Below are 14057 nucleotides of genomic sequence, written 5' to 3' on the forward strand. Positions count from 1 at the left end.
GTGTTATTTATGACTTTGATTTTATACATAAAGTCAACATAGGGGGTAAGTCTGGGAGTCGAAAATTCCTATCCTCGCGTCTCCTAAACAGTTTGTAAGATTTCAGTAAATCCTTACCGCACTGATTGGCACGTAGTGTTGTTGATGATATATCATCGGCACGTTTTGTCCCAAGTTACGACCTGGTAAAAGTCTTAATACAGTGTTATTAAGGAATAATAAGTCCTAAACCTTGTTGCACACGATTTGTTCGTTTTCCGGTCTGACGAATTTCCACTGAGTATTGTCCCTTTAATTTTAAGTCTGTGAAGTTGGCAAGAAGTTCGACATTGGATAAGAGAACGAAATTGGACATTTAAAGCGTGAAGTTGTCGAGAAGTTAAACATTCGACATTAGATATTCGAAACAAAAACAACATTGAACATTCAAATCCAGAACGACATTGGGCATTTGATTCCAGAACGACATTGGACATTCAAAACAGGAACGACATTGGACATTCGAAACAGGAAAGACATTTTGACATTCGATTACAGAACGACATTGGACATTCGATTTCAGAACGACATTGAACATTCGAGCCCGCAACGACAATGGGCATTCAAAATGAGAAGGACATTGAACATTCGAATCCATAAATACATTGGACATTCGATTCCAGAACGACATTGGACATTCAAAACAGGAACGACATTGAACATTCAAAACAGGAACGACATTTTGACATTCGATTACAGAACGACATTGGACATTTGATTCCAGAACGACATTGGGCATTCGAACCCGCAACGACATTGGACATTCGAATCCAGAACGACATTGGACATTCGATTCAATACATTCACGGCTAACCGACTCTTAGTTCAAGTAGGAGTAAGGAGAAGTGAGTAAGAACATTGTTGGACCTGTAGGGGACATGGCATTGCGTATGGGGATGGTAACTGATACAGCAGAAGGTAGAATTTTCCATAGGCTCCATTATAAGAAATGACCCTGTCACATACCCCAAAATTGGTAGATGACAATTAAAATGTGATTCTTTTATTAAGTTAACATGTCAGACACCTAAAAATTGTAATTTTAAATAGGCTTAACCGATCCGATATTTTACAATTTCTGGTAAAATAACTTCCCCCGTTGTTGAATGACATATAGAGGCCAAATGCCCGCTGACACCTACAATTCTAAAGAAATAATTGAAAAGGCGTGCATTCAGTCAGACACTTGTAAAATATTCCAAAGTTCACAGAAAACGTTGTAGCCTAACTGCTTGATTTTGACTGTAAACATTACCTTTCTTTCAGATCAGTTTCATTGACTTAGCCTACTGGTTTCCCTATACGTTTTTCAACCAACCCAAAGCCGCGCTTTAATACAAATATCTGACCAAAACATAGTATGGATTAGATTGCATCTTTTATGCTACTTAAAGATGTTATTATGGAAGAAACAAGACACAGAGAACAAATGTCCATTTGCGCAGGAATAAATGTCCGTCCCCAGCAAAGCATTTCAAAAAATAGAAATCACGCATTAACTACGGTGGTATGTTTAGGACATGCAATTATTGGTCTTAAGATTAAATTATCTCGTGCTCACTACATCTTATCTCCAGCGCACGACATCGTATCTTGAGCGATCAACATCTTATCTCGTGCGCACGACATCTTATCTCGAGTGATCAACATCTTATCTCGTACGCACGACATCTTATCTCGAGCGATCAACATCTTATCTCGTGCGATCGACATCTTATCTCGAGCGATCAACATCTTATCTCGTGTGCACGACATCTTATCTCGAGCGATCGACATCTTATCTCGAGCGATCAACATCTCATCTCGTGCGCACGACATCTTATCTCGAGCGATCAACATCTTATCTCGTGTCCACGACATCTTATCTTGAGCGATCAACATCTTATCTCGTGCGATCGACATCTTATCTCGAGCGATCAACATCTTATCTCGTGTGCACGACATCTTATCTCGAGCGATCGACATCTTATCTCGAGCGATCAACATCTCATCTCGTACGCACGACATCTTATCATGAGCGATCAACATCTTATTTCGTGCGCACGACATCTTATCTCGAGCGATCAACATCTTATCTCGTGCGCACGACATTTTATCTTGAGCGATCAACATCTAATGGCAATCCGCCCTATAAAATGTCAATATTCAAATTTTGTCACGCGGGAACATACCAGCTTTGATAATGCCGGAAGCAAATGTTTACACAAACAATAGCTGTCCGTAAGACAGCCAAGCTCGACTATTCGAAATATTGTCACAGAAGCAGGAAATTATTACCCAAAATGTTAAATATCAAAAGAGTTTTAAGTTCGAAAGGGGACATAATTTAACCAAAATGCATATCAGAGTTATGGAACTTGATGCTATCAACTAGTTTTATAACCCCGAAGAAACATGTTAAGTTTCAATTCAATATCTGCATTAGTTTTGGGGATAGTAACTTGCATGTAAAACTTTAACCTTTAACCAGAATTTTCTAAGTCCAAAATGGGGCATAATTTGCTCAAAATACATGTTAAGAGTTATGGAAATTGACCCAGTGAGGTTGGTAATTGACCTAGAAAAAGAATAAATAAGTTTCAAAGCTATATGCCTTTTGGTAATAGCTGTATGTACTTGCACGCAAAACTTTAACCAGGATTTTCTAAGTCCAAAAGGGGGCATAATTTGCCCAAAATACATGTCAGAGTTATGGGACTTGATTCTATCAACTAGTTTTATAACCCCGAAGACACATGTGAAGTTTCAATTCAATATCTGTAGTAGTTTTGGAGATAGTAACTTGCATGTAAAACTTTAACCAGGATTTTCTAAGTTCAAAAGGGGGCATAATTTGCCCAAAATACATGTCAGAGTTATGGGACTTGACCCAGTGAGGTAGGTAATTGATCTAGAAAAAGAAAAAATAAGTTTCAAATCTATATGCCTTTTAGTAATAGCTGTATGTACTTGCACGCAAAACTTTAACCAGAATTTTCTAAGTCCAAAAGGGGGCATAATTTGACCAAAATGAAGGTCAGAGTTATGGGACTTGGTGCTATCAACTAGATTTATAACCCCAAAGACACATGTAAAGTTTCATTTCAATATCTGCATTAGTTTTGGGGATAGTAACTTGCATGTAAAACTTTAACCAGAATTTTCTAAGTCCAAAAGGGGGCATAATTTGCTCAAAATACATGTTAGAGTTATGGAACTTGACCCAGTGAGGTTGGTAATAAATCTAGAAGAAGAATAAATAAGTTTCAAAGCTATATGTCTTTAAATGATAGCTGTATGTACTTGCATGCAAAAACTTAACCAAGGTGTGACGCCGACGCCGACGCCGACGCCGACGCCAGGGTGAGTAGAATAGCTAGACTATTCTTCGAATAGTCGAGCTAAAATATATAGTTATTGTCATGGGGAGTGTCATAGTGTCAACTGTTAAATTGTAGTTTGTACTTTCGATATTTTTTTTTGCAAACCACTCCTCATTTTCAGTTTAATATTTGTTCTTTCTTATTCGCTAATATGCTTGTAATGCTCCCAATGTACTGTATACGCTACTTTAATCGATTCCATTGATTTATTACCATACATAATCTCAATCTGAGTAAAAAGATATATTTGAAATAAGTTGCATGGAAGCATATTATTGTTACCCACAAAACTAGTCATTCGTGTGCATCCTGTATTCATTTCCTGTTGTTTGAAATTAATTAACCTTACCATTTAGACTATACTGCCAGTATGTCAGTCACTAGCTGACTCTCAGGCCCTTCAGGCATTTAATTGCCGTTCAGATGCGTATTATTATACTCGGGCTGCGCCCACGTGATATAGATCTAATTCCTTCGCATCTGAACTCCAAACAATGATTTTATTCAACGACAAATCACAAAATGAGACAGTCACATTATTACTTAAATAAAACATTGTGAAGACAAATTAAAGTAAGTAAAATAAAACGAAACCGTACATAATTTCCATTACTCACAATGCTACAATGCTATTTGACGTAAACTTTAAGTTTTCTTTATATAAAATTAAATCCAAATTGTGTATGGGTCACACATGGATAACGATATTTCGACGCTAAAAATCACGCATTGGTGTAGAAATTTGTTTGAATTAATAAACCTCTAGTTAGTATTTGTGCGTTTTTGTTTAATTTGGACTTACAATGCCGTTTGACTTTAATGGGAAGAAAGTGCTAGTGACGGGAGCAGTTAAAGGAATCGGACGAGGAGTGGCTATTGCTCTAAGTGAAAGTGGTTGCAAAGTTTATGCTTTAAGTCGGACAAAATCTTCACTCGATTCGTTAACAGAAGAATATCCAAATATAACATCTATTGTAGCGGATTTATGTAAATGGGAAGATACGAAGAAAAAGTTAGAAAAGCTTGAAGTTTTGGACGGTTTGGTGAATAATGCAGGGATAGATGGCTATGATTACACAGCATTGGAGTGTCCAAGAGAGTACTTGTGTAAGTTACTGGATAACAACCTTCTTAGCGCAATAAACTGTTCACAAGTGGTTGCTAAGAAAATGATAGAAGTCAAAATTAAAGGGACAATAGTCAATGTATCGAGTGTAGCATAGCAGGCTTAGCTTCATTGTCAAAAGGACTACCTTATAACGTGTCAAAAGCTGGCATGGATATGGCAACCAAACAGTTCGCTCTAGAACTCGGACCACATGGTATCCGCGTGAACTCCGTGAACCCAGCACTCGTAAGGACACTAATGATGCAAGACCTCATCGAGAAAGGTTTACCAGCGGAAAGTTTAGCAATTGAAAGATGCCCAATGGGCAAGATTATAGAGGTTAATGAAGTCGTAGATCCGATCCTGTATCTCCTTAGCGATCATTCATCCATGGTGACTGGACAGATGCATGTAGTTGATGGCGGTATTCTGTCTAACATAACGGTCAAAGTCTAACTCTCTAATAGCATGGTCAAAGTGCAAATTCGTACCATTATAGTAATAGTGTAACATTTCGATCAATGTGTAACTCTCTAACATTACGGTCAAAGTTTTAAGTTCTAACGTTTCGGTCATAGTGTAGCTCCCTTACATTACAGTCAAAGTGTAACGCTCCAACATTACGGTCAAAGTGTAACAGGAAAAAAACGAGAGAGGTCAACTTGTAATTTTATAATCATTTTACCACAAACGGTCGTTGTGTATGACATTGTTCAGGGACCTTGTCAGAGGTAGAAATGACTTTCGTTAACTATATAAAATTTCATAACAACCTCAGAAGCAGTTCTACAAGATGTTACTGTCATTTGGAATGTAAAGAAGAATCTAAGTGAGGGTTGTCATGGTTTCCTACCAAAAGACCTGGGCAATGTTTGTTACAATTACAATTACTGATATGTGCTATGCCGGAAAGGGCGCAGATCTAAACAACCAAGTACCACCAGTGCAACCACCAAGCGGGGGTATGGCGGGGTCGCAATCTATGAAAAAAAGGACTAAAATAAGTACATAAAAATCATATCAGACGGTGACGAAAGAATCCAGTGCATAGAATTAGTCGCGGTAGGAAAAACGTTCGTCTTGATGTCAATCTACATGCCGTCTGGAAGCAATTCAGATGCTGAAGACTCATTCTGTGACTGCATAGACTTGTTGAATGAACTTGTACAGAAATTTCAACATACTTATATTATTCTAATAGGGGGCGACCTGAATTGTGATATTGGCAATAGAAATTCAACACTGAAAAGACTGTCGTATCTCGGTGGCTTTATTCTTGAAAACAACTTAACCTACGATACGGTCGGCAGAACCTTTCTAAACTCGTTAGAACTGGAGAAGGCAATGTTACCTATCAACAAAGGTAAAGCTGCAGATATATATGGGCTAACCATTGAAAGTTTACTCAACGGTGGTGATAGCCTTCATAGAGCAATACTCACCCTGGTCAACTTGGAGCTTGAAACCGGAGAAGTTCCACAGTCTCTTAAGGCCGGCTTACTGACACCAATATTTAAGAACAAAGAAGGTGATTCCCGCTCAGCTCTAAACTACAGAGGCATTACAGTTCTGCCGGTGCTAGAAAATGTCATAGAAACCATTGTAAAGAACAGGGTATCTTCAACACTGCAAGAAAATCAACACCCCTACCAGCGTGGCTTCACCACAAATACTTCACCCTTTCACGCAACATTGGTACTTGAGGAGTTAATTAGGGAAAGCAAAGACCAATCTTAAGATCTGGAGATAATTTTCCTCGACGCCAAGCAAGCCTTTGAGGTTGTCAACCATTCACACTTACTTCGCAGAGTTTACCAGTCCGGAATTAAGGACAAACACTAGGCGATTATTTACAGTATTCATCAACAGACTGGGAGTGTTGTCAAATGGGACTCTCAGTTTTCTGAAGCATTTCGGATTCGGTATATCTGTTCGTCAAGGTAGGCGATGAGCACATATCTGTACAAGTAATATGTCAACCCCCTACTTCATCGGCTTGCAGATGCTCCGTATGGCTGCAGAATTGGTAATATAAAATGTAACACTACAGCATGTGATGATGACATCACAATCAACTCCAAAAAGTCTGATGACTCCAGAATTTTACTGTCAATGGCCGAAAATTATTCCAACCGTGAAAGATACATTCTTCAGCTAAAGAAAACCGAGGCACTCAAAGTCTTTCCGACAAAGTCAAATCAAACTCTTAATGAAATATATGACACTGAAATAGCCAATGTGACTTCAAGTACCCATCTAGGTCTCAAGAGAGCCAATTCCATCAAAGTCACTGCGGAAGAGACCGTTGACAGAAACAAACAGAAGCCTATATGTTCACTATACAGTTTCCTTCCAGTGGGAATGCACGATTCAGGAGGACTTGATACTTAGTCTGCCTTACACTTATTCCGAATGTATGTTACGCCTATCCTTTTGTATGGTCTGGAAATCATCCTCCCATAGACGAAACTACTAGATTAGTTAGAACTGTTCCAGATGAAAACTCTCAAACAGCTTTTTGCCTTACCTTCGAATACAGCAAACGCAACAGTCTACATATTGACCGGTTTTCTACCTATAGAAACTCAGATCCATAAGCGAGCATTAACACTTTACAACAACATTTGTTTGCGGGACGATAATTCCGTCGAAAAACGACTGGCTAGACGACAACTACTTGTCAAGCATCCAGATAGTAATAGCTAGTTTACTGAATTGTCCAAGATCTTATGTCTGTATGACTTGGGAGATCCGGAAAAACTTCTAGACAACCCAGAATGTAGATTTCAATGGAAAAAGGTCGATCACCGTGCTGTAGATGAACATTGAAAATCGTTAATCCTTACGAAATCTAATAGTTTAAAGTCACTAAAATACCTCAACTGTTCTACATTTCAACCAGGGAAACCCCATCCTCTCTTGCAAATTGAAGTTAAGTCTACAAATGACGCAAACAGAGTTGTATTGAAACTCAAATTCATGTCGGGAACATACATTTTGCAAAGTAATAGGGCGACATTCAACCAAAATGTAGTTGATCCTCTGTGTAATCTTTGTCGATCGGGTAACGAAACGATGGAACATTTCTTGTTTTATTGTAAAACTCTTTCTTACGCGGGAACATCCGAATTGATTGATATTATACACGAATTATCAGCAATCAGTGAAATCCAATGGAATTATCTGGAAGACTTGCAGAAAGTATCTTTAGTAATTGACTGCTCGCGAGTGTTGAATGTAGACAGATTTAATGATACAGTTATACAGAAACTCTGTGATCTAGAATTAAGTTGTAAAAAAACTAGTGTTCAGACTTCATTTTAAAAGATATAGACACTTAATTTGAAGAATAAGTTTGTATCAACCTCAACAGTTCGGCATGGGATTACACCCACATTTTCATAATACTTATAAATCAGGTACAGTCTGAACTTAATCCGCCGGCTTGTGTTTTCAATGAGGAGTCGTCTGCTTGAATGCAATGTGCAAAATGGTGAATACACGCACTATTGAATTTTCTTAAGCAAATTTGCAACTTTTGATCAGGTACCCTATGTGACTTTGAACATGAAATTTGCCGAAACCGGTTATTCAATTTTCATTCTGTTTTCAGTATTTTGTTAAGATTGACTTGTACTTTTATTTGATATATGAATTATACTTGTACGTTAAGTAATAAATAAGTTACGGCATAAAACATGTTTTGTTGCAGAACTTTTTTGTCGAGTATAATTGATAGTGTCTGTTCTCTTATTAGAACTGATAAATCTAATTAATACATACTTCCCCGTAAACCTGAGTTAAAGACATCTCCGAAAGGCATCACCAGAAGTTTTCTCCATGTATGTTTTAGTCCAGCATACTAGGTGGTCTATGATGTCATCATCATTTATCAGTATATTTACGTTTTACATAAGAAACTTTATAGTACTAAAACCTACACCATGAGTCCTTCGAATGAACAGGATTTAGTCACTAATCACAACATGAAGTTCGTATTTTCAAACTTTGCATAGACGATTAGCAAGATTATGTTGGATTCTTTAACTGCATATACAATAATATTAAATCATAGATAATTTTACCTCTTATACATGTACCACTACTAATTTATTTAATCGTATAACTTCAGGTCGAACTGTTATTTTACCCCACGTGAAAAGATATTGCGACAAAGTATATGCAAACTCTGTTAAAAACATTCGTAGTCAGTATAAAATCTTAAAAAATCCTAGAAAATATTAAAATCCAAGAATTACAAGGTTTACTGTTCAGTCGTTTCATAGGATTTCTTTACTCTTTATACCAAATAATCTAATGAATGACAAAGGAACTGCTTTAATTAAACGCACTTTTTGTGCATTTAATTTCAGTTAAGCCTTTTTTGTCTGTAACCTGTGAGGAAGTTTGTAAAACCCTCTACTTCTTATTGAACAACATTGATGTCCAGTTAGGGAGGTAATTAGGATTCCGTGAGAACTTCTGCCTACCTTGTAGCTTTGTAGGTCATGTTGTTTGTCGGTTATATCCGACGTTAAATAAATACTTTTTCCTTTACATCTTTGCAAGAGCGACTTTCAAAAATTCAATGAACGTTATCAATGTGTTCTTTTGCAGAACTACCGCTGTTATCAACTGCGGGAATACTCTACTAAATGTCAGTATCGTAATTCAGACTTGTGTAAACAGTTGTTTTTTTAATAATGTTTTAGCAATTTAAAACACAAGTTTCTGTTACAAAGTGTACCAAAACAGAAGTTATTTATCAAATTCAATGGAAATTGTGTTTGCTAAAATGATAAAATGTTTAGGTATATGCGGTTCTGACCCGCTTATTTGGAGATATATTGCATATTTGGTTTCCAGTCCTTTGTCAGCTGGATGCTACACTTTCATCGTGTTAGGTAGGTCTTAAAGCCCACTTGTACTGAACTGTTCGAAATATTTCTGCTTTCCTGATTCGTCGGATCTTTAATAATGTTCTGCTGTTGCTCTGTTTTCTGCAACGGCCTGGAGAACTTGTGTAAATGGTTTGTTAAAAGATCCATTGAAAGTAACGAGCTCAACTAATCAAAATAATAGTAGTCTTGGTTTGTTTATGAGAGGTTTAGAAAGGCGATATACCCCTCACGCCTTCAGCTTAAGCGGAACTTCTATTATGATAATATTAAATGAACACCATAATTCTAAAGGACCAGAGGTTTTTCATACAATTATTTTCACATAACGTTCCTTTAGTTTCCCTTGCGTGAATAAGACATTCAGCTGTCGGGGGCTTAATTTTATGTATACCTTTCTATCTCATTGGACTATTGTGGGATATAGAGTGTGAGTATTTTTGCCAAACTACTGTTTTAAACACACCAACGTTCTTTCGCAACTGACCATTCCAAGGCGTTGCCGCACTACGTTCCTTTATTTTTAGGTTTTTAGCTAGCTGTCTATATGCTATACTTTATATTCATGTATTTATCATGTTCTAAACTATACATGCATTGTTGCACTGTTACGGTTTAAAGAGGCTGTTTTGTTCGAACGTTGCACTACCATGAATTAGAGTATATCACATATCGGATCGTTTGAGAAATACTTTCAGTTGCAGAGAGGAAATGCTGAAAGAAAGAAAATGAAATGATTGTTTTGTTCCAGTTATGACAACATTATCACCTGCCCCTGATGCCTTTCCTTCTGCAATTAGCTGAATGTCATGAATTTAACACTTACATTAAGTTAAAAGTTCTGTAAACATCTACTGGCATAATTGTCTTGATCATGCTTAAATCTGATCAAGATAAAATTGCAAACAATGCATGTAATTTGCACATAATCTTATAATTAGAGCATAGACAACTGCTTGTGCCGACATTGATTTGCACAGAATTTTCGTCAAATTCCTTTCCTTCTAGATACTTATTAAAAGCAAATATTGGTAACTTATATTCCCTTATTGTAGGTTATATTTCTTGTAACTTTCGTAAATAATCATATTTCAAATTCAACACCATAAGAATAGTCGAACATAATTAATATCAAGAGGTAGAAGCGACGTGTAAAAATGCATTGTATATTAAGTGGGTGGGGTACAAATTAAACACTTAAAATAAATTGAATATATTTTTTTCTGAGAGAATGAAAATATAAACATTTGAAATGTCCCATTGGCTTGTTTAATGACATGATATCCGATATTATGAGGAATTTTACTGATTTTTGTCAGAAATTATTCAGCAGTATTATTTTTATAATCGGCCGCCATATTGATGACGTCATTTCCGGATCCAGTCGCGGTCCCAAGAATAGATACATACATATTGTTTTTATCTTAGACCAAGGAATAATTTGGTATATGTGGCTATATTTCTCAACTACTTTCGAGCAGGATTACAAATAGCAGTGCACTATAACATTTGTCAGGACTTCTGTTTGCTGGATATAAATGAAACCATTAAAATGATCTGTACTTATCTACTTATGCATATTTAACGGGTTTTATTACAAGACATGTCTTTCATTCTTATCCTTTCCTTAATATCATGCTAACTTGTTGTTGTAATTGTATAATAAACTATAAATCTATCTTACGTACTCTTGGGAATAAATATGTTTAAACTGAAATAATAGGGTTTACAGTTGAATGCATGAGCTCTTTTCACTGAGTTTTGGCCCTTTGATGTTTACACATGAAGTGTACATAGAATTTCAGTCTAGTTGTAGTATTCCCGCACCATCTCCTAAACTAAAATGTCTTTTCTTAATAAATTTGTCCGGTATTGTTGAGATTATAAGTAAACGTCACATGAATGTACATAAAGTCAACATAGGGGTTAAGTCTGGGAGTCGTAAATTCTTATCCTCGCATCTCCTAAACAATTCGTAAGATTTCAGTAGTGTTGTTGAATAATTCATCGGCAAGTTTTGTCCGAATAACCTATTTCCAAGTTACGACCTGGTAAAAGTCTTAATACATTGTTATTAAGGAATAATAAGTACTAAAATAGAAAAAGGGGAAATTCCACAGGTCGCTCAACAGGACTTTTTCGGAAAATACATTATCACAAAATGGCAATATCCGGTGTTTGCACCTCACCGTGGTTATGATTGTATTGAAGTAATATGTGCTTATTTCACCATATTCAGCCTGTAAAATGTAATTTTGCTCGCGGCCAAAACAATTGTGTAATGGAACACCTGTCCGCTATGTCACCCCTATTAATCTTTACAAAAAAATAAGTGCGATGATAATAAAACCAGTTGTACTTTAATTTGTACAATTTGGTCTTACAAAGTACGATTAGACCTAGCTCTCATACAGGGTAATAAAACTTTCCAAAATACACGACGTAAGGAGATGTACATTTATAAAAGTGACGATCTGTTTGTGGCTATACCCGATCTAATAAAATACATGTATAAGAATTTCCGCTTCTATAGGCAGATACAGGTTAAACGTTACGCACGAAAAGTTTTTTGTACGTGTCTGTTTTCTTTGTGCTATACGGCATCCTGTTCGTACGGAATCCTGTTCGTGCCACTTAAATTGTCGCCTCGCAAACACGCGACAACGCGATAATTATCGCGTTGTCGCCCTGTCCAAAAGCATGCGACATTTAACAATCCTCGCGAGGTTAAGAGGGCGATAATTATCGTCTTAATTGTCGCATGTCTTTCTTAATTCTCGCGTCGTGAAATTGAAATCCAATAGCCATAGTTGCGACAATTAGTAAAACCTCGCATTGTCGCCCGGTGTAGGGGATAATTTCTTGCTACATCACCGTAGTATTGATAAATAATACCCCGGAAGAATTACATCGATTAATTTGTCCGGAAATTGAATCCCAAGCGACAATGCGACAATGCGAGATTTTACTAATTCTCGCAACTATGTCTGTTGGATTTCAATTTCACGACGCGAGAATTAAGAAAGACACGCGACAATTAAGACGATAATTATCGCCCTCTTAACCTCGCGAGGATTGTTAAATCTCGCATGTATATATGCTTTCGAACAAGGCGACAACACGATAATTATCGCGTTGTCGCGTGTTGGCGAGGCGACAGTTTAAGTGGCATGAGCAGGATTCCGTAGTGCTAGACATAGATTTGTTGCCATGAAGATATTCATGGAAATATTGTACTTGGCGTGTATGGGATGGACCTATATTCGGGATGTTACCGCCAGACAAAAAGGTTACTTTGCAGAGGCAAAAAATCCTTGGCATCTCGAATTAACTTCTGTGAGTAAAGTAGGAAAAGCAAAATAAAGGGTTATTTTGGCGCCAAATAAGTTCAATCAGTAAGGGATTAAATTCTGTGTATTTCTGGCGACATTCCTGTTGTGTTTATTTTCTTATATATTTTCAAGACTAATATTAGATCAATTCTGTTTGCGCGTACAGTGACTTTTGTTGGATAACTTACAAGCGTTTTATTAAGCTCATAAAAATCCTAGTCTGGCTGCCGACTAAATAACCTTTTCTTCTTGTTTTTTTTTAGCTCAGTTTAAAATCATTTCTGTCTGATCGTGAGAAAAATGGAATATAATTATACAAAATTTAAATATAGCCTCAGGAGTTATATCTCCTATGAAGAAATAATAGGGTCTGAACACAGGCTAGATAAAATGCCATATAAAGTAGTGTGTTTCTAAATACTTCTTAAGACTGTTTGGGTTTGTTGTGACGTCTGAGCCTGGGAATATGGCGTCCGTTCAATGTAATTAAGTTTATATGATAGTTGGTGCAATGTGCATGAAGGATATTGCGCATTTCATTACTCCGATCATGTCGAGTTTGCTATTATTTTGTTGATGGCGTCCTAATGGCAAAATGCAACTGATTGTTAATCCTGAGTATGTAACGAAACGATTCGTAGTTTTAATATGACTGATAAATATGCACTCGTTCTTTCGCGATGTGATATTGAGCTACACCATACAAATCTCATGACATTAAACGAATTCTTTGACTTTTCATTTTATAAAAGATTTGAAATGCTTTCTCTGATATACTAGAACATTTTTTTTTTAAATTTTCAATTGCCAATACGTGTATCGTCAGTATCTTTTTCCCCATTGGAACCACGTTTTAGCCCGTTTATTCCAAGAATACATGTATTCATACATTTGTCCGTATTTATAATATTAAATACATTACAGAACACTTCACGACTAAATGCAAATGTATAAATGGAATGATTTACAGATTGTTACAGTTTCCAATTGCAATTAGTTTGGTTGTTTTACCACTGACCGTTCGAACTCATTGCCACACTGTTTCTTTACTTGTTTGCGTTGCCCTTATGTGTTTGCTGATTTGCCTTTGTCTTTGTCGTTTTGATTTTTTATCTCATTAGATAAAGCCCGAACCATGTTTGCTATTTTTTTTCAAATAAATGAAAGGACTACACAATTCCAAAGTTATCGGTCTTAATAGTGGGCAATTTGAACTGCCTATGTTTTCTATCCAGACAGCGTTGTTCAAAGGTTTCCAAATTTTATACCCGACGATACTTCAGTCACTTTACTAACTTGACAATGAAACCTTCAGGAG

At 36.6% G+C, this 14057-nt stretch overlaps 1 protein-coding gene across 1 annotated transcript; it reads left to right on the forward strand.

Moving 5' to 3' along the window:
- Nucleotides 1–4204: 4204 nt before the first annotated feature.
- Nucleotides 4205–4624, forward strand: LOC123546259 (L-xylulose reductase-like). Its single transcript, XM_045332451.1, has one exon. It carries the CDS (start codon nucleotides 4205–4207, stop codon nucleotides 4622–4624), a length of 420 nt encoding a protein of 139 aa, XP_045188386.1.
- The last annotated feature ends 9433 nt before the right edge of the window (nucleotides 4625–14057 follow it).

Source organism: Mercenaria mercenaria, chromosome 9 (genome assembly GCF_021730395.1).
Source record: "Mercenaria mercenaria strain notata chromosome 9, MADL_Memer_1, whole genome shotgun sequence".
In the NCBI taxonomy this organism is placed as follows: Eukaryota; Metazoa; Mollusca; class Bivalvia; order Venerida; family Veneridae; genus Mercenaria; species Mercenaria mercenaria.